The 18,923-nt window shown below is 44.6% G+C and overlaps 1 protein-coding gene across 2 annotated transcripts in view; it reads right to left on the reverse strand.

The window, feature by feature from the left end:
- The window catches only part of SH3GL3 (SH3 domain containing GRB2 like 3, endophilin A3), a 50,104-nt gene that overhangs the window by 18,411 nt on the left and 12,770 nt on the right, over positions 1-18,923 (reverse strand). The window contains exons 2-4 of one of the 2 annotated variants that reach the window (XM_080980492.1): positions 5,470-5,538; positions 5,305-5,370; positions 4,180-4,252 (exon numbers count right to left, since the gene is read on the reverse strand). Coding sequence is in view for 1 of the 2 variants with exons in the window: in XM_080980491.1 (XP_080836617.1) it covers positions 4,180-4,252; positions 5,470-5,538 (142 nt within the window). In the remaining variant the exon portion in view is untranslated. The remainder of the gene's footprint in view (positions 1-4,179; positions 4,253-5,304; positions 5,371-5,469; positions 5,539-18,923) is intronic. The other variant, XM_080980491.1, reaches the window with a different exon arrangement.

The following is an 18,923-nucleotide window of genomic DNA, read 5'->3' on the forward strand; positions in this document are numbered from 1 at the left end:
TGGAACATGCAGAACAACTCTTCAGTGCTCTTCCCATGCACCTTATCCAAAGCGACCCTAGGAGCCAGTCCTCAGTGGCTGTCAGGCGGCAGAGGAACCAACCCCCACGGCAGGTTGCCAGGAACAGATAAGACAAGGAAAAGTCCTTACCATCTGCTTTTTATTCAAAATTTACAGAGAGAGGCTTGGGAATGCAGCATTATTCTGAGTCAATCTCCACTCCCCTTCTCTCCCACTTCTTCATTCGTCATCTCTTCTACGGGTGGCACTGAGGGCCCTTTGCTTCTGAGCTCTTTGCTCTCCTACTTTTAAGGCTCGCCAGGTTCTGGGAGATGGTGGGTCTGGAATGCTTTCTAGCGATAACGTGTCAGCCAGCTGCTGCTCTGGCCCTGCCTCCTCCTCCTCTCCCATTATTTCCCAACTTTCCCCCCATCTTCCTCTGAGCTGTGACCTCCCTCAAACCCCTGCTGTAATTCTGTCTTCTTCTTCTCTGGAAGGGTCAGGCTGCGGAGGCGGCCTCCACCATTGCTGCTCTGACCAGTCCCTGTTATTGGCTGACTCCCCTCTTTTCACTCTGATTGGATTCAATCAAAGGATGAAATGACTTCTCGGTAGAAAACAACAACAACAACCCTCTCCTTTCATGCTGATTGGGTGGCTCAGGAATTATTATTATTAAATTATTGTTATTATTTCATTGTTAACATTTGAACTTATATACTGCCCTATACGCGCAGGTCTCAGGATGGTTCACAGGATAAAATCAAAAAATAAAACCAAGTACGTAATCAAAATATAAATAATAACCCAATAAACACCACCCCCAGCTGAAAGCTGGGACCCTGCTGCAGAAATAGTAATGAGTCTTTAGTCCTGAACCACTACACCTCTTGAAATAATACTACCTTACGTTATAAGAATATTGTTACTAGGGCAACAACGCTGTCCTCTTTTATAGGAATATTATGCCTCTTAATGCCAGGTTCTGGGGATCAAGAGCAGGAGAGTACAAAGCCATGGTTCTAAAAGCTGAGATTTACATGGAAATTTTCTTCTCTAAGAATTACCTAGGGGAAGTGCAACATAAGGAGCAGAGGGGGCTGGCTTATATTATTCTAGTATTGGTTAACAGGCAGTGGTTCTCGGAGATCTCTCTCCCACCATCTGCTACCCAAACCTTTTAACTATACACAGAGCCATCTTTCCTATTGGGCTTACTGGCGCGTTGCGCCAGGGCGCTGGCCTCTCAGGGGCGCCCCAGTGAGTGGGTGAGCTGTGTGGCTTTGCCAGCCACCTCCCCTTTCCCAGCTATGCCCCATCAACCATATGGCTGGCAGGCGTGCAGCTTGCATCCCAAGCCCCCACGGGAGGAGAGCGATCCCCACAGAGGCTTGGGAAAAGGTCAACAACTCTGGGAAACGGGCGGTGGCGGTGCCAGAAGGATCTTTGCACCACGGCGCCAGATATGCTTAAGACAGCCCTGACTATACATCCCGGGGATAGTTACAGCCCCACTCCAATGCTAAGTATTCTTATTATTCCAAATTTCATTGAGGTCAGTGGGTGTTTTCGTGTGGGCCAAATATGTAGGATAAAGCTCTGTTCACCAAAGCAGACCTTTCCCAGCAAACCATCTGTAGCAAAAAGAGGTTTTAACAGACCCTGCTATGAATGTTATTTGTTCTCAAACTGCGATAGTAAAAGTTCAGCTGATGAGTAATCCTGCCCCCCCCCCAGCTTCCTCTGAAAATGCACTTGGTCAGTTATGGAAAAGAAAAGAAAAGAAAAGAAAAGAAAAGAAAAGAAAAGAAAAGAAAAGAAAAGAAAAGAAAAGAAAAGTATCTGGGTGGACAGATAAGCAGTGTGTGCTGGAACCAATGAGAAAGAAATCCTTCATTTCTCAGTGCATACTACGTCTCATTTCACAGAGATATTACATATTCACAAAGATATTGGTATATGTCAAGAATGGTACAGATTTCCGATCTAGAGGGGAGTTTCTAGATCGGTTTTTACAGGGTAATGTCACAAACAGGCAATGTTTATAACGATTCCGTGGCTGTTCATTCTGAAAACAGCAATTTCGTGTGGAAAACTCTTGACAAAACGGAAGCACGGTTCTTGCGAACATAACCTTGACTTTCACATGACTGTATCTTTAATTCACAAAAAAGGCCAGAGTGCAAAACTGCACCAGTTCCGACTGTGCAGACAATAAATAAATAAATTCACCCCCAAACTATTTTAAAGAGAAGTGTCAATGGAAAAAAGTCTTCAAAAATAAAGCTATTGAGTCTACTTCAACACCATGTAATTTCTCAGACTTTCTACATGACAATTACTTTGCGTGGCGTTTTATAGATGTTTATCCTATCTTTCAGGGCGTTTTCTGTCACAAGGCAATTTACAAACACAAAATCCCAAATGATTAAAACAGCATAAAATAGGGATGGGGATGTTGCTGGACTCCAAGTCCTATCAACCCCAACCAGCTTGACCAATGGGAATGGACGATGGGAGTTGTAGTCCATCGACATTTGGAGGGCCACAGCTCCCTCACCCCAGCACAGAACACCAGCATTTGAACATTAACACTAACATCACAGTAGCAGCTACACATTTGCTAAAATGTGGGGATTCATAACATTAGCCAAAGGAAGACTAAACGGTATGAGTTCTGCTGGGGTGACAGGGGCCTTGGCAGCCCCCCCCCTCAGGATTCCAGCTGATTATATTGACCCAGATCTACATGCACTGGACTCTAAGTACTGTATACATTGTATTGTGCCTCCTCCTTTAGAGGTCCAGAGGGTGGCAACACGAGAACGGGGCCTTCTCTGCAGTGGCTCCCCATCTGTGGAATGCTCTTCCCAGGTAAGTTCACCTGGCACCTTCATTATACACTTTTAGGCACCAGGCAAAAACTTTCCCTTTTAACCAGGCCTTGGGTTGATTTGATTGACATCCTATGCCCTTATAAAATGTGATTCTTTCTTTTTGGGGGGGGGTGCTATTGGGTTGCTGTTTTCATTTTGATTATATATTTTGCGGTTTTTTATTTTTATTTTGTTCTGTGAACCACCCTGAGACCTCCAGGTATAGGGAGGTATATAAATAATAATAATAATAATAATAATAATAATAATAATAATAATGTTAAGTTAAAATAAAAATAATAAATAATTGTCCAGTCGCACCTTATAGACCAACTATGTTTGTTCTGGTATAAGCTTTCATATGCATGCACACTTCTTCAGATAGCTTATACCAGAACAAACTTAGTTGCTGTATAAGATGCTACTGGACAAATTTCTATTTTTATTATTTTTATTTCGACTACGTCAGACTGACATGGCTACCTACCTGAATTATTAAGTTAAAAAGTCATTTAGTAATATATTTGCTGCACTGGTAGAACATTGTTTCATAAGGGAAAACACAACTACAAGGCTCCCGAATGCCTTGGGAGTCAAACGTTTCAGCTCCCGAACGAGTGAAAACCGGAAGGGAGTGTTCCGTTTCTCGAACGTTCTTTTGGAAGCCGAACGTCTGACGGGGCTTCCGATTGGCTGCAGGAGCTTCCTGCAGCCAATTAGAAGCCACACTTTGAAAGTCAAATGTTTCGGAAGTCAAACGGACTTCCGGAACGGATTCTGTTCGACTTCTGAGTTACGGCAGTACATAGCTAAAGATTGTTATGCAATAGACTGCACTACAAGAATCAGCTGTTGCATTGGATTCTTTTGTTGTAGAACCTTCAAACTCTGCCATCCGCTTGCATACAGGCTCTTGCCATAGCAGACCAGAGTGTGTTGATTATGACCTGTATAACTCCTGATGGAAGAATGACATCCAGTGTTTGGATGCTGGGAGTACGAAAGAGCAGCCATGGAGGTAAGATGGACTAGCACCATCCCCATCCAATGGATGGAACCAGAAGAAGAAAAATTGCACGGTGTGTCTGCACTGAAGTGACAGAACAAAACAGAACTGAACAGGATTTCCCTTATAGAGGAGCTACTGGCAGGTAGAAGGATCAGAAATTTCATGGTACAAAAGCATCCAGCCATAATAGGTTGTTGTGCCCAGAAGCCAAGCAAGGCGTGCTTGGAGCAGATCTGATGACCTGGATTTGCAGTGAAACATCTGGAAGAGGCTATTGGAATCATCTCTATTTACCTGGATTAGGTTGCAGATATTCAGTGGACTTTGACAGGAGTTCTGCCACAGCTTTGTTGGTGATGTCAATCTTCTGCAAGACAAACATATCAAGGCTTTTAAGGAAAATTTCATCGAAATGCCTGTTATCACTCCGTTCAGATGCACCATAAAAGCCTGCGCGTTCTGTGGAAATAACCAGAGAAGGCACCCGGTCAACTAAGTCAGAGATGGAGAACATCTGGCCTTCCAGATGCTGTTGGAAGACAACTCCCATCAGTCCCAACCATCAAGGCCAATTGTCTAGGAAGGTGGGAGTTGTAGTCCAGCAATGTCAGGAGGGTCACAGGTTCCACATCTCAGAACAAAGTAAAACTGGGACAAGCGGGTAACAAAATGAGATCATGGCAAGATGGACATTTATGTATTCTGTCCAGTAGTAAAGGTAAAAATAAAGGACCCCTGGACAGTTAAATCCAGTCAAAGGTGACTATGGAGTAGTGGTGCTCATCTCGCTTTCAGGCCAAGGGAGCCGGCGTTTGTCCACAGACAGCTTTCCGGGTCATGTGGCCAGCATGACTAAACCACTTCTGGCGCAACAGGACACTGTGACGGAAGCCAGAGCACACGGAAACACCGCTTACCTTCCCGCCACAGTGGTACCTATTTATCTACTTGCACTGGCATGCTATCAAACAGCTAGGTTAGCAGGAGCTGGGACAGTGCGTCAGGGACTCATTCCGTCATGGGGATTCAAACCACCGACCTTCTGATCGGCAAGCCCAAGAGACTCAGTGGTTTAGTGCCACCTGCGTCCAATAGTAGAGCTGGTAAGAATGCCTAGCTGTTCGAATGGTAGGCTTTCATTTCAGGTAAACAATATTTGCTTCTTTCTATAATCTCACCCCACACTCCGTAGTTATTTTCCTTATAACATGGCAAGTTTATTTTACTATACTGATATGGTGCAATGGAAGTGAATAGCACTAATTCACGAGCGAGGATCTACACTCAAGTCAATTATCTATTTCATCCTACCTTGTTATGAGGGAAAAATTATAAAGATCCACTTTTGTCACCCTGAGCAACCTGAAGGAAAAACAACAACATACACATCTAACTCATACATAAAAATATAAATTGGACCTAGAACAGGTTCACGTGATCTGAATACTCATGCGGTACAGCCATGTTGGGAGTGTAGACTCTAGACTGGAAAGGAAGGAAGGTAGAGAAACCTTACTTTATCATCTGGAACCAAGGGCATGTGATTAGCAACAATCTTTAAGCATTTGCTTAGGCTTGTCTTACCCGTTCCATCTCATGGAAATCTTCATCGAGTTTTGTTCCTTCCACTCCGCTGATTTTTTCACTGAATAGCTGCAGAAAAAAAAGAAAAGCGCTTATATAGCATGAAACAAAAGTTGCACATAAGGCTAGAAAAAATGTAGGAGACCCCACACAAATCCTGTCAAAATCAAGAGTCCCCTTTAGATATTGGAGAGTGCGGTGGGTCAGAGCAGAGGCCCATCTGTCAGTTAGTCTATGCCTATGCGAAGCCCACAAGGGCAGGAGGGCAACTGCTCTGTCTGCTGCTGTTCCCAGGTGACTGGTATCCACAGGTATGCCACTTCTCATAATGGAGAAAGCTATCATGGCTGGTAGCCACTAGGAATGGGAAAACCTATAAATTTCATTTTCTCATCCCCCCCCCCCTCCAATTTTCAGTTTCCAACCTTTTTTTTTTAACCTGTCTTGAAAATCAATTAACTTTTTAGTGCTTACTTCTCTTGGTTGCACGCAACTTTGTCTAATATACACATCATTCCAGAGCAATTCCCCCTAATATAATGATAGAGTGGAAGAATGATGCAATCACAGTGTTAGAAGGGACCCCATGTAAATGTGATAAAAAATGGTTTAAAATTATGATATATGAAACTGCTAAAGATGAAAATCAGATAGGGGGGACTTGGGGAAGCTCACTTAACAATGTTTAGAAAAAATAAGGATAAGACAAGAATTTGTTTGTAATGTTTGTATTTCTGTTTGTATTGTTTATTTGTGTTACAAAATGAATAAAAATTTTTGGGAAAAAAAGAAGAAGAGACCCCATGGATCATCTAGTCCAACCCCCTGCAATGCAGGAATCTTTTGCCCAATGTGGGGCTCGAACCCACGACCCCGGGGTTAAGAATATCATGCTCTAGCATAGGACCAATTTACCTGCACCCGTATAGGTATCAAACCCGTGACCTTGGCGTTATCCCCACCATGCTCTAACCAAATGAGCTAACCGCATTTCTGTAAATTATTTTCACTAATGCATGCATTTTAATGCACACTATACCTTAGTAGTATATGCATTTATATACGTATTACTTGGCTGGGGAACAGCATTGGGAAATACAGATAAGTGCACATTTCAAAGGATGTGCTTTGATTCATGTACCATATTTTCCCATGTATAAGACTAGGTTTTCCCCCTAAAAAAATAATGTCAAAAATTAGGAGGTGTCTTATACTCTGGGCCACCTCTCCCCATTTTCTTAAATCTGAGTCCCCAAAAATAGGGAGTGTCTTATACACGGGGGTACCTTATAGACAGAAAAATACGGTAATTTGGCTGTATCTCAGTACCAGGCGTGACTGGATGATCCATTTACACCCAATGTGTAGTTAAAGTAGAATTCCTCACCCCCTGGCATAAAAGACTAGATCAAGTGGAGGGAGGTGCTTAGGGCTAACACATGCCCTTGATCATCTGATTTATTCCACCCACCACACTCGCGGCTCTAGTCTATCCACACCATACAGAAATTACTGGAAGGAGCTTCACAACACAGTCTGATTACAGAGCCAAAGGCATCAATTAGAGCAAGCGCTCACAGCTGCAGTAACATGACATTCTTCTCCCGTTTTACTGCCTCCGGGTGGCAGCTCTGCTCCACCCAGAAGCCAAAAGGGTGTCTTAAAGATATACCGTATTTTTTGCTCTATAAGACTCACCTTTTCCCTCCTAAAAAGTAAGGGGAAATGTGTGTGCGTCTTATGGAGCAAATGCAGGCTTCGCAGCTATCCCAGAAGCCAGAACAGCAAGAGGGATTGCTGCTTTCACTGCGCAGTGATCCCTCTTGTTGTTCTGGCTTCTGAGATTCATAATATTATTTTTCTTGTTTTCCTCCTCCAAAAACTAGGTGCGTCTTAGGGTCTGGTGCGTCTTATAGAGCGAAAAATACGGTACTTCAAGGCAAGAAACCTCAGCTGGGAGATGCACCGAGCCAGTTTCTGGCTGATCACTTCCACAGTGCCGGCCAAGTGATAAGGGGACCAACAGCTCACAATCTAAGCAAAACAAGGCATTCCTGAGCACTTAATCTGCTACACTGTTGAGATTCTCAAAAAAGAGGCAAGCTTCTTTTTCAGAAGATACAATTTCGAACTGTTTGTGTGTGTGTTATAAAGCATGTGATATGGGTAACAAAAGAACCATTGACATTAGCCGTCCGCAGGAATGCGTTCTGTGGTTTGTTCCTCCAGGAGCCCAGCCTGCACCACCCTGGCACTGTCCACATGCTTGGGGATGCAACTCCTATTAGTCCCAGCCAGGCCAGGGCTGATGGGTTTTGTAGTTCAAAAGCATCTAGCGGGCAGCAGGTTGGTTAAAGCTCCAAGAGGCAATCTGTGCAAAAGAAAAGAAGATCTGTTGCTCGTTGGTAGAGCATGTACTTTTCCACATAGGGTGTTCTGTGTTCAATTCCTGGAGTCTCCAGCTGAAAAGGATCCAGCAGAAAGTGATATTATGGTCCTGCTCAATGTCTCAAGACTGCTGGCCACAGCAGACAAGGAGCACTTTACTGCTAAATTATACTTCTGCAAAGAAGGCAAGAAAGTCCTATTGCATGTCGCAGGAAACCTCCCCCCCCCAATCACTCAGTTTGTACAAACTTCACACACTCACACACTACATACGCTACGCTTCTGTTATAAATTCATAGATTCAACCATACATCGGATCTGCACTGTTCCACTTTTATTTTACTCCATGAAGGAAGGACTAAAAAATGGGAAGGTTTGATACAGGCCAGCCATAATCCCTTGAGCATACCAGCACATACACAGGAGCCCTGCCTAGTTGCTATGCCAACCCTGATGGTCCTAGACAGAAGACCATCAAGATCACAAAGAACTTGCATATGGGAGTGGATTCAGCACGGACTGGAACAAAGGACAAGGATCAGCTCTTCCCTCTGGGGGCAGGAAACTGCAAGCTCCCCTTTGTCACCTGGAAAGTACTCATGGGGAGGAAGAAAGGAGGGACCAGCCAGGTGACAGGACACTCAGGTTACCACCACAACTCCTCCCTCAACCCCTCCTTTTTGTGATGTAGTTGTGATGTAGTCTTAGGGCTGTAGTTTGGGGAATTAGTAACTAATAAAAGTTGGGGTCTTCTTTTGTTCTGGGCTTCCATTTTGCTTCATCTTGTTGCGGGTGGGAGTCCTGTCGCGACAGTATTCAATAAAGGCCAAGCCTACAGGCTGCTGTTTTGCTCCAAGTTATCCTGGTTGGTGTCTTTGTTTTTGTCCAAGGGAGCCCTCAGATTTTTCCGTTAACATGCACAACTGGAAGTTGTTCAGCTCATGCAAAGAGTTGCTTGGCACTTCTTTGGATGCAAATGACTCCGGGCTCCATCCTCTCCACCATGCTTTGTAACACCTACATGAAGCCACTGGGAGAGATCATCAGGGGGTTTGGGCTGGGTGTTCATCAGTATGCAGATGATACCCAGCTCTACCTCTCCTTTAAATCGGAACCAGTGAAGGCGGTGAAGGTCCTGTGTGTGTCTGGAGGCGGTTGGAGGATGGATGGTGGCTAACAGACTGAGGTTGAATCCTGACAAGACAGTAAAATTAATGGACTATGCAGAATTGGACAAAATGACAGGAAGGATTCAAAACCTGCAGGACCAGAGAAGATTGGAAGAGGTATATGAATTATTTGAAGAGCAACTGTAATCAACAAATTACGCTAGTAGGACTACAAGAAGTTTTGTAAGGAGAAATATACAAAGTGTTGCAAAGTAGAAAAAGATAGAGATATTGGTTATAAGTTGGAAATGTAATGGGGAAAATAAGAAATGCATACTAAGAGATTAGATTGGAAATTTTTCAGACAGGACAGGACTGATGGAAGTAAAAAAAAAATTGAATAAGTTGTAAAAGTATGTTTAATTATTGTTGAAAATGGTATGTTAAAAAACTAATAAAAATTTATATAAAATAATAATCCTGACAAGACAGAAGTACTGTTTTGGGGGGACAGGAGGCGGGCAGGTGTGGAGGACTCCCTGGTCCTGAATAGGGTAACTGTGCCCCTGAAGGACCAGATGTGGAGCCTGGGAGTCATTTTGTGTGTGTTTTTTAAATAATTTTTATTAAGTTTCACATTTTTTACATAGTATTAACATTTCATATAACATAAAAAGAATACAATTCCCCAACTTCCCCCCTCCTCCCACCTCAACTTCCCTCAACTTACTCTTCTGGTTTTTAACATAATAATTTCCCCTGCTTGTTTTATTATATCTTCATATTAGGTTCTTTATATCAAATGTTGTTATTCTCTTATCATTTTAACATCTTCTTTATCATTTCTGTATTTATTTTGGGAGTCATTTTGGACTCCCAGCTGTCCATGAAGGCGCAGGTCAATTCTGTGTCCAGAGCAGCTGTCTACCAGCTCCATCAGGTACGCAGGCTGAGATCCTACCTGCCCGTGGACTGTCTTGCTAGAGTGGTGCATGCTGTGCTTATCTCCCGCTTGGACTACTGCAACGCGCTCTACGTGGGGCAACCTTTGAAGGTGACCCGGAAACTACAACTAATCCAGAATGCAGCAGCTAGACTGGTGACTGGGAGCGGCCACTGAGACCACATAACACCAGTCCCAAAGAATCTTCACTGCCTCCCAGTATGTTTCCGAGCACAATTCAAAGTGTTTGTGTTGACCTTTAAAGCCCTAAACAGCCTTGGTCCAGTATACCTGAAGGAGTGTCTCCACCTCCATCATTCAGCTTGGACACTGAGGTCCACTTCCAAGGTCTTCTGGCAGTTCCCTCTGTTATGTATTCAGTGGTCTGTGTTTGCCTGAGCTTGAGTCTGGACTAAGGATTCTGAGCTCCTGTGTTATGATTCGATACAAGATGTCCAATCACAGAACATTTCAGGATTTGGGCCTCTGCCATTGGCCCTTGAACTCTGAGTTGTAATTCGCAGCTTGGAAGTTTAGACAGCCAATCACGTTGGGAGTGGGAGCGGCCCAGGCTTTCAGGAATCTATATAAGCAGTTGCTTTGCCCCCATTTCCCAGTTATGTGGTTCAATAAAGGTTCTTGCTATTATTACTGCGTCTTGCCTCGTGGAAACCCACCTACACTTCACTCTCACCGAGAGATGTAAAGTTACAGGGAACCAGGCAGAGGGCCTTCTCTGCAGTGGCACCCTCCTTGTGGAACGCCCTCCCATCACATGTCAGGGAGATAAAGAATTACACAACTTCTAGAAAACGCCTGAAGGCAGCCCTGTTTAGGGAAGTTTTTAATGTCTGACATTTTTTAATATACATATATTTTGCTGGAAGCTGCCCAGAGTAGTTGGGGAAACCCAGCCAGGTGGGCGAGGTATAAACAATAAAATTATTTTATTTTTATTTTATTATTATTAAGCGCCTCAGGCGGCGGGATCCACAGGGCAGCAGTTCAAGTCTCCAAGCAGGGATCAGCAAACTTTTTCAGACCCTGTGAGAGACCGGACTATATATTTTTTTGGGGGAGGGGGGGAATGAATGAATTCCTATGCCCCACAAATAACCTAGAGATCATTTTAAATAAAAGCACACATTCTACCCATGTAAAAACACCAGGCAGGCCCCCAAAATAACCAGAGATGCATTTTAAATAAAAGGGCACATTCTACTCATGTAAAATCACGCTGATTCCCAGACCGTCCGCGGGCCAGATTTAGAAGGCAACTGGACCGGATCCAGCCCTCGGCCCTTAGTTTGCCTATCCATATTCCAAGGAATGCGTCGCCTGTTCCTTCTGCTTCATGTGGCATCATCAGCTGCTTGGAGGCTGGATCTGCCGCATCCTTGGCACACCCCATGCCACTGTGATGGCCTGGGATTCCGATTCGGAGGATGAAACAGAGGAATCCCAGCCTGCACAGGAGTCCCCGCCTCCACAGGAGTCCCCGCCTCCAGGGCCGGCTGAACTGGGGCAAGGCCTAGATGCTGAAGAGCCTGCACCTGTGGCAGTGCATCAGGAGCTGGCCCCAGGTGAAGCCCTTCTGGCCCCAGAGGGGCTTGATGACTCAGTGGCCACAGGTGAGCCTCCTCCAGGGCCCAGTAACCCTTCGGCCTCTCCTGATCTGCAGAGGCTTAGGGCAGAGAGGCGAAGGGAACTGGTTGCCCCCAGGAGGAGTGCTCGCCTTAAGGCCAGAGGAGGCGGGGCTCCTGGGGACCGGGACCGCCCCTGGCCTTAGAAGAGGATAAAAGCCCAGTCAGCCCGGCCCCAGGTTGCGGGAGCAACGTCGTTGTTGGCTTTGGACCTTCCTGTGTTCCTGATCCCTGCTCGGCTTCCTGTTCCTGACTATCCGGTACTCCTGTTCCCTGCTCGGCCTTCTGTTCCAGCGTTCCTGTTCCCCGCCCGGCTCTCTGCATCGGACCTCACCCCTCTTCGTGTGGACTCTGCTACACTCACGGTACCTTACCCCCGGGACCAGCACAGCCACCTCCACAGTGGCCTCTTAGCAAATAGGAGGCACTGCTGGTCTCCTCCCACTCTAGCATAGCTGTCAACTTACAGATTTGAAAATAAGGGACCAGCAGCCTCGAAAATAAGGGATCAGCAGCCAAAATAAGGGATTTTAGTCAACCAGCTCCTGAGCCAAAGGCAGAAAGCCCTGCCAGCAGCCAAACGAAGCCTCAAGTGGTTCCCACAGCGCAGCAACCCGGCAAAGGGGATGCAACAAGGAAAACCACCGTCACCTCTCTGCTGGGAAGCGCTGAGCAAAGATGAGTCCCCAGGCAACGCGCACAAGGCATGCAAGCTCCACCCCCCCAGTCATTCTTAGGCTCCTTATTGGGTGAGCAAAGCAGCCAAGCAACACAGTTAGAGCCTCCCTCCTCCCTGGCCGGCAGGGAGGGAGGGAGAGGAGCTTTGAAACCCGGGAAATTTAAGGAACATCATCTATAAGGGACAGCAGCAGGACACAGCGCTGGGATAAGGGACTTTCCCGCCAAATAAGGGACAGTTGACAGCTATGCACTCTAGTTCCCGATGCAGATCTTTGCTCAGCCCTTGTTCCCTGGCAGGAGGAAAGAGCCATTTTGTGGTTCACCTCAGGTGCCAAAATATATCGGCCTGGCCCTACAGCCCATTATAACCAAATGCTCGCAACCTCCAACACTTCTCCTTTTTTTGGGTTTGCTTTGCCTTGTCTCTTTTACGACGCTTCCCTACTTCACTGCCAAGCTATAAAAAGAGCCTTGCTCCTGTTAGAGGGTGTTTATTGACCTGCCATTGTGGCATTCTACTAAACAAGGAGTCTGGGTTATGTTTGTTTAGAAATTCCCCTACCTTGAAAATGGAAAATAGAAAATGACGCCACCACACAAGGAACTCTAGCAGAACATCACAAGGGAGAAAAATGATGCCCAGCATTTGTCTGGGAATTAGATAATAAAGGGGGGAGGAGACAGATGCAGAATGATGTGTTGTTACTCTCTTGCTTTCAGGGCAAAAAGCTGGCATGAAATCTTATTTGATGCACTAGGCGCTCTCCCTTCTGTTGTAGCAAGTGATTTGTTTTGTGTCTCTGTGACCTTGCTGCCTTTCGGTTGTTGAGATATTTTCCCACAGCACCACTGATACATAGTCCAGAGGCCTCAGTAGACTAACCCCATCTTTTGCTTGCCAGCAGTAAGCAAGTTTACTACAGGCCTAGATAAAAATCAGAGCTTATGCCCCCCCCCCAATATTGTGGGGCTCCAATTCCCATCACCACTAGCCAGGATCGTTAAAGGTAACCAGACAGAGGGCCTTCTCGGTAGTGGCGCCCACCCTGTGGAACACTCTCCCTTCAGATGTGAAGGAAATAAGCAGCTATCCTATCTTTAAAAGACATCTGAAGGCAGCCCTGTTTAGGGAAGTTTTTAATATTGAATGCTGTACTGTTTTTAACACTTGATTGGGAGCCGCCCAGAGTGGCTGGGGAAACTCAGCCAGATGGGCGGGGCATAAATAATAAATTATTATTATTATTATTATTATTATTATTATTATTATTATTATTATTTAAAGAATTGTGAAAGCTGTGATCTGGTAGTATCGAGAGTAACCTTTCTAAACCTTGGGACACCCCCCGGGTGTTACTGGACTACAACTCCCATCATCCCTGACCACTGGTCTTGCTAGTTGGGATGATGGGAGTTAGAGTCCAGCTGCATCTGGGGACCCAAGGTTGAGAAAGGCTGATCTAGATGCTGCCAGATCACAGCTCCCATAATTCAATTTCATGATTCAAAACAACAGAATCTGCACACCCCATCAGGAGAAGAGCGTCAATTCCATGTGACCAAGATCAAGCCACATTCAGAAAAGGGGTTTCCATGCATTTAGGACCATGTGTCAAAAGGGCCTTTCTTACACTCCTGAAACCAGTATGGTGCCTGGTTCTCTCTTGTGTTAAATGCAGTTAGCTTCTGGGACAGTTACACAGCAAAATTTCAGATAAAGCACAGGCAGACAAAGAGCATTTTTGTCGACAAGCGAATCAAGCAAGGTTCTGTGACGATAACACAATTTTGCACTTTCCAGGGAAGGAGTCAGTTTCCGCCAGGCTGTGCCACGTGGATCTTTTGGAATAACTTGACTGCTGATGCTTATTCTTCTCACATAACAAAAAAGTACTTTGTACTCTGAAATCTTCAAGACTTCCTTGACAAATCCCTACTGTCTTGCCTGGATGATTTACTATTCAATGATATGTGAAATGAAATATCGCAAAACGGGGGTGGGGAGAAGAGATGCCTAACATTTCAGGAAGTCATTGGTTAGTCATTTCTAGCAAACAGAATTGATGGAGGAAACCAGAAATTTACACTCTGGCATAGTCTGTAGAAACACACAAGAACTACCTTTCTGAATCTAAGCAGGCCCAGGTCTGCTCAGTGCCTGGACAGGAACCTCATGTAGGTCACTTTCAGTTCCAAATGGCAGCGGATAAACAAATATGAAACAGGGGAACTTAAAGAGAGGAACAGAGAGTTGCCACTGTTAATTTAACTAAAGGAACCATATGAATCTATACGATGGTCCAACCTGATACAACACAATAAGACATTGGCTTGGTGAAGAGTCATCTGGGGTTTGGTTGAATGGAGATGATGATGATGATTATTATTTTATTATTATTTATTTCATTTCCATACCGCTTTATATTTTTAAGAAAAATCTCAAAGTGGTTTACAGCATATTAAAGCATCAATAAAACAATCCAGAATCAAACATATCTGAAGGAAGTCAAATATAGAGTATATAGTCAAAGCAACATAATTAACAGAAAACTAAAATATTATCTTAAAGATTTCAAAATAAAACCTTGCAAAGGTCAACTACAGAATACATATTTAACACAAACAAAGTTAACAAAAAAATCTTAAACATTTTTAAAAAAAACCATTGCTATGTGAAGTCAAATATAAAATGCACATTTAAAACAGTATAATTAACAAGAGAATAAAATATTATCACGGCTGTTTGGCAGGCACAAAAAGATGGGGCAAAGATGGAGGCTACTGTCCCTCAAGCCTTTGCTATAGAAGAAGATTAGTGTCTGGAGCCAGCAAATTCATTTCTTTAGGAATACGGTTTTGTGTACAGATTAAGGGCTCCCCCACACAACCTGCTTAGAATCATGGAATTATATGATTCCAATGATCATTCTAGTCCAACTCCCTGCAATGCAGGAATCTCAGCTAAAGCATCCATGACAGACGGCCATCCAACCTCTACTTGAAAACCTCCAAGGAAGGGCAGTCCACTACCTTCCCAGGGGGTCTGTTCCACTGCCGATCAGCTTTTACTATCAGAAAGTTCTTCCTGATGTTTAGTCGGAATATGGTTGTGCTGCGCTAAAGTGCTTTAATCCACTTAAATTGTGCAAAAGCCTAAATTTCCTGTATGCCCTTGAATCCATCTTGCAAAATACTGACTGTCTGGAGGCAACCAGAGTTGGAGGCAGTATTGCAGAACAAACCAAAAATGCTCTTTTGGAGACTTGTGCTTTTAATATGGCATGCTGATATTACAATATTTTCAGTGCCAGGTTGAAACCCTCTTCTTTACCCAGGAAGTTCAGATGACATTTTAATCAGTACTTTGCCTTACCCTGTTCTTTAATTTTACATGTTTACTTTGCCTCTTATGTTTGCCTATGCTTATATGTTGTATTTCTGTGTTGGGTAAATAGTTTTATTCACAGCTTTGTACACGACTTAGGAATCTTTTTGATCAAGGTTGGCTAAGAAATATTTTAAATAAATAGTATACACATTCAATTCCCTCCCTGCAATTTTCCTGCTATGCTCTCTGCGCATTGATGATTTACAGAAAGAGAGACTCTTTTGGATCCAGTAATGTAATGTATGGCAGATCGTACATCTAATTCTTAACGAGTTTATGGAATCAAAGAATGCTGGACAGCATTGGAAAGAGCCAGGTGCAAGCAAGATGGCGATTCTTAAAATACTTGGGAACTTGCAAGATCATTGGCTCCCTAACATCCCTGCAACTGTGTTGCATTATTCATGAAAGGCCCAGTTAGTCCACAGGGCATTCTCTGGCCCAAAGATTCATGTTGATTAAGGAACTTTGACAGGTAATTGGAAGCGGAGTTTTAAAAACAAGCTCTACCCTTAACTTGACAGATCCATAAATAAAAAGGGTATAGAAGCAGACATCTGTAAACCCAGCCTATGTCTATTAGTTTTTTTTAACCAAACCAAGACATAGTTGTCGATCTAAAAATCTGACTAGCCAGAAAGGAAAATCAGTTGTGGCAAGATGAAAGGGAGAAGCCATTTAAGCCATGGGTGAAATTTAAGTGTCGAATAGTCCTGCTGGATAGCTCAGTTGGTGCTGATAACGCCAAGGTTGCAGGTTTGATCCCCATATGGGACAGCTGCATATTCCAGAAGTTGGACGAAATGATGACTCTAAAATGTGCTATTTGAAGTCATGATCCCTGATAGACGCTCCAATATCAAGTGAATAGCTATCAACAGATTTCCATTTTCAAAAAACAAGGAAACAAACAAACACACACACACCTACACCAGGATTTAGCGTTTGGGCACTTCCAGACTGTTGCTATTTACTACTGAGACTCAACAATGAACTGCCAAGTTCAGTTTGCACAATTAGTTGGTTTGGTGCTCTTCCACAGCATACCCACTTCCACCAGCCCCAAACCCACACTTTTAGCAACACAGAAAGGGCCAGGAAAATGCAGTGGGAACACTGGGGTAGCGCAACATAATCTCACCTCCTTGTAAACAATAAAAAGGTAAAGGGACCCCTGACCATTAGGTCCAGTCGCGGACAACTCTGGGGTTGCGGCGCTCATCTCGCTTTACTGGCCGAGGGAACCGGCGTACAGCTTCCGGGTCTTGTGGGCAGCATGACTAAGCCGCTTCTGGCGAACCAGAGAAGCGCACGGAAACACTGTTTACCTTCCCGCCGCAGCGGTACCTATTTATCAACTTGTACTTGATGTGCTTTTGAACTGCTAGGTTGGCAGGAGCATGTAAACAATAGGTGTTCAATAAATAGTCAGCATTGGCCAACAAATCAATGTTCCATTAACAGATCATCTAGAAGAGACCTATGTAAAGATCAGCTGTTGGCTTAATGGATGGAGTTCAAGCCATGACCCAGGAAATCCCCCAGTTCACCCTAGCTGCTAGCTCAGGATGAATGCCTTAGGCAAGCCAATATAACTCAGATTCAGATTCCATCCACAGTATGTAAATACCCAAACTGGCCCACCTTACAAGATTGTTGTGAGGAATACTAAGAAGCAAAATATTGTGTATTTTAAATTATAACCTAAAGCCAACTGATGGATCTAAACATTGTGCTAAGAAGACCAGTACTTAAAAGGCTCTGACCCCTTGGCCATCTCAGTTGCGTGGCGAGACCCCGCAGCCCCCCCCCTCGTTGGAAATAACTCACACAAGGACACGGATATTAGGTTTATGTTATTGGGCAAATTTTGGCCACAACTTTATTGAAATTGCAGAATGTGAGCGGTTGTGGCTTAGGCATTGATTGGGCCTGACTATATCTGACTCCTGCCCATTGTGCAGGAAGTCCCAGTAAGGGTAAACCACCGGTAGGGGGAGCCCTGTTGCTGCGAACCAACTCAAGCTCCCCCTGGTGTTCCCGTCGGGGTTGTGTCAAGGCCTTAGCCCCCCAGCTGGGCTTCGGAATAGATCAACACCCCTGGATTCCTTTAATGGAATACCCTTAAGCATGGAGAGGCAGGTGATGGCCACACCTCCCCTCCCCCACACAAGGTCAAACAATGCCTAACCGCAACCCTAACAAAGTTGTGACGATTGCTACGAGGTAGGCAAAAACCAAGTGGCCAGTGCCAATTTGCCAAGTGGAAAAATTCCTGCCAGGCCCCTCGGACAACCAAGGCGACCAACCGAAGTCCATAGCAAGGCCATTGCCTAACCTGCAAAATAGGGAGAGAGGGCGGGTGATTGAGGAAGCAAGCCAAAGAGGAAGTCCTCTGGCTTGCTCCTCCGTTTAAACGGCCCCAGCCACCACCACCCCGGCCAGCGGACTGGCTGGCCGGGCTCTGACGTGGCCAGGATCCCCCAGGCAACGGGGGGCAAAGTCCCCTGCCCCCGGTGGGGAGTGGGTGGCCACGCGGTCCGCCGCAACTCCTCCCCACTGGGGAAGTGGAGCGGATTTGTCGCTTTCCAGCTCTTCAATGTCCTTTCAACCAGAATTGTGCATAGCATTCCAAGTGCGACACTTTTTCTTAGCTTCTTCTTTTGTTACGCCTTTGATCAATCCAGAGTCTTTGTTCTGAGGGTTTTAAAAGAAAGCTCAGCAGGAATCATATGCTTCCCGAGGCAAGCTCACCTTTCATTCTTCCGACTGTTCCTTTTGTGCATTCTCATCTCCCCTTTCAGAATTCACTTCTATTTTGCCAACTTAACTTCAACCGACACCATACATTTGCTTGGGATAACTGGGCATGTTCTGAATAGCTTCCAAGCAACCACAGAGAAATCTGATTTGTAAACAGTCTTCGAATCTCTTTAATTTGCAGTATGACAGAGGTTTATAAATGACGCTGGTGCAGAGAAGGAAAGAGCACTTTTGCTCCTCTCAAGAGTAACCAGAAGCTGAGGGTCATCTAATGGAGCTGGCAGGAGATATAGGACAAGAAATAAACTCCTCCACACAGCACATCATTAATTTACAGAATTCATTGGCACCAAAATTGGTGTTTGCCATCAACAAGCACCACCAAGAACACGATATATTTCAAGCACAAACAATGCACATTGCTTCCTCAAAAGAATAACATTTAAAGAATCCTGGAAGCTGTAGTTTGTTAAGGGTGCTGAGAGTTGTTAGAAGAACCCAATTCCCCTAACAGAACTACAATTCCCAGAGTTCCATAG

The sequence above is a fragment of the Podarcis pityusensis genome, assembly GCF_964106645.2.
Source record: "Podarcis pityusensis genome assembly, chromosome: 14".
Classification (NCBI taxonomy): domain Eukaryota; kingdom Metazoa; phylum Chordata; class Lepidosauria; order Squamata; family Lacertidae; genus Podarcis; species Podarcis pityusensis.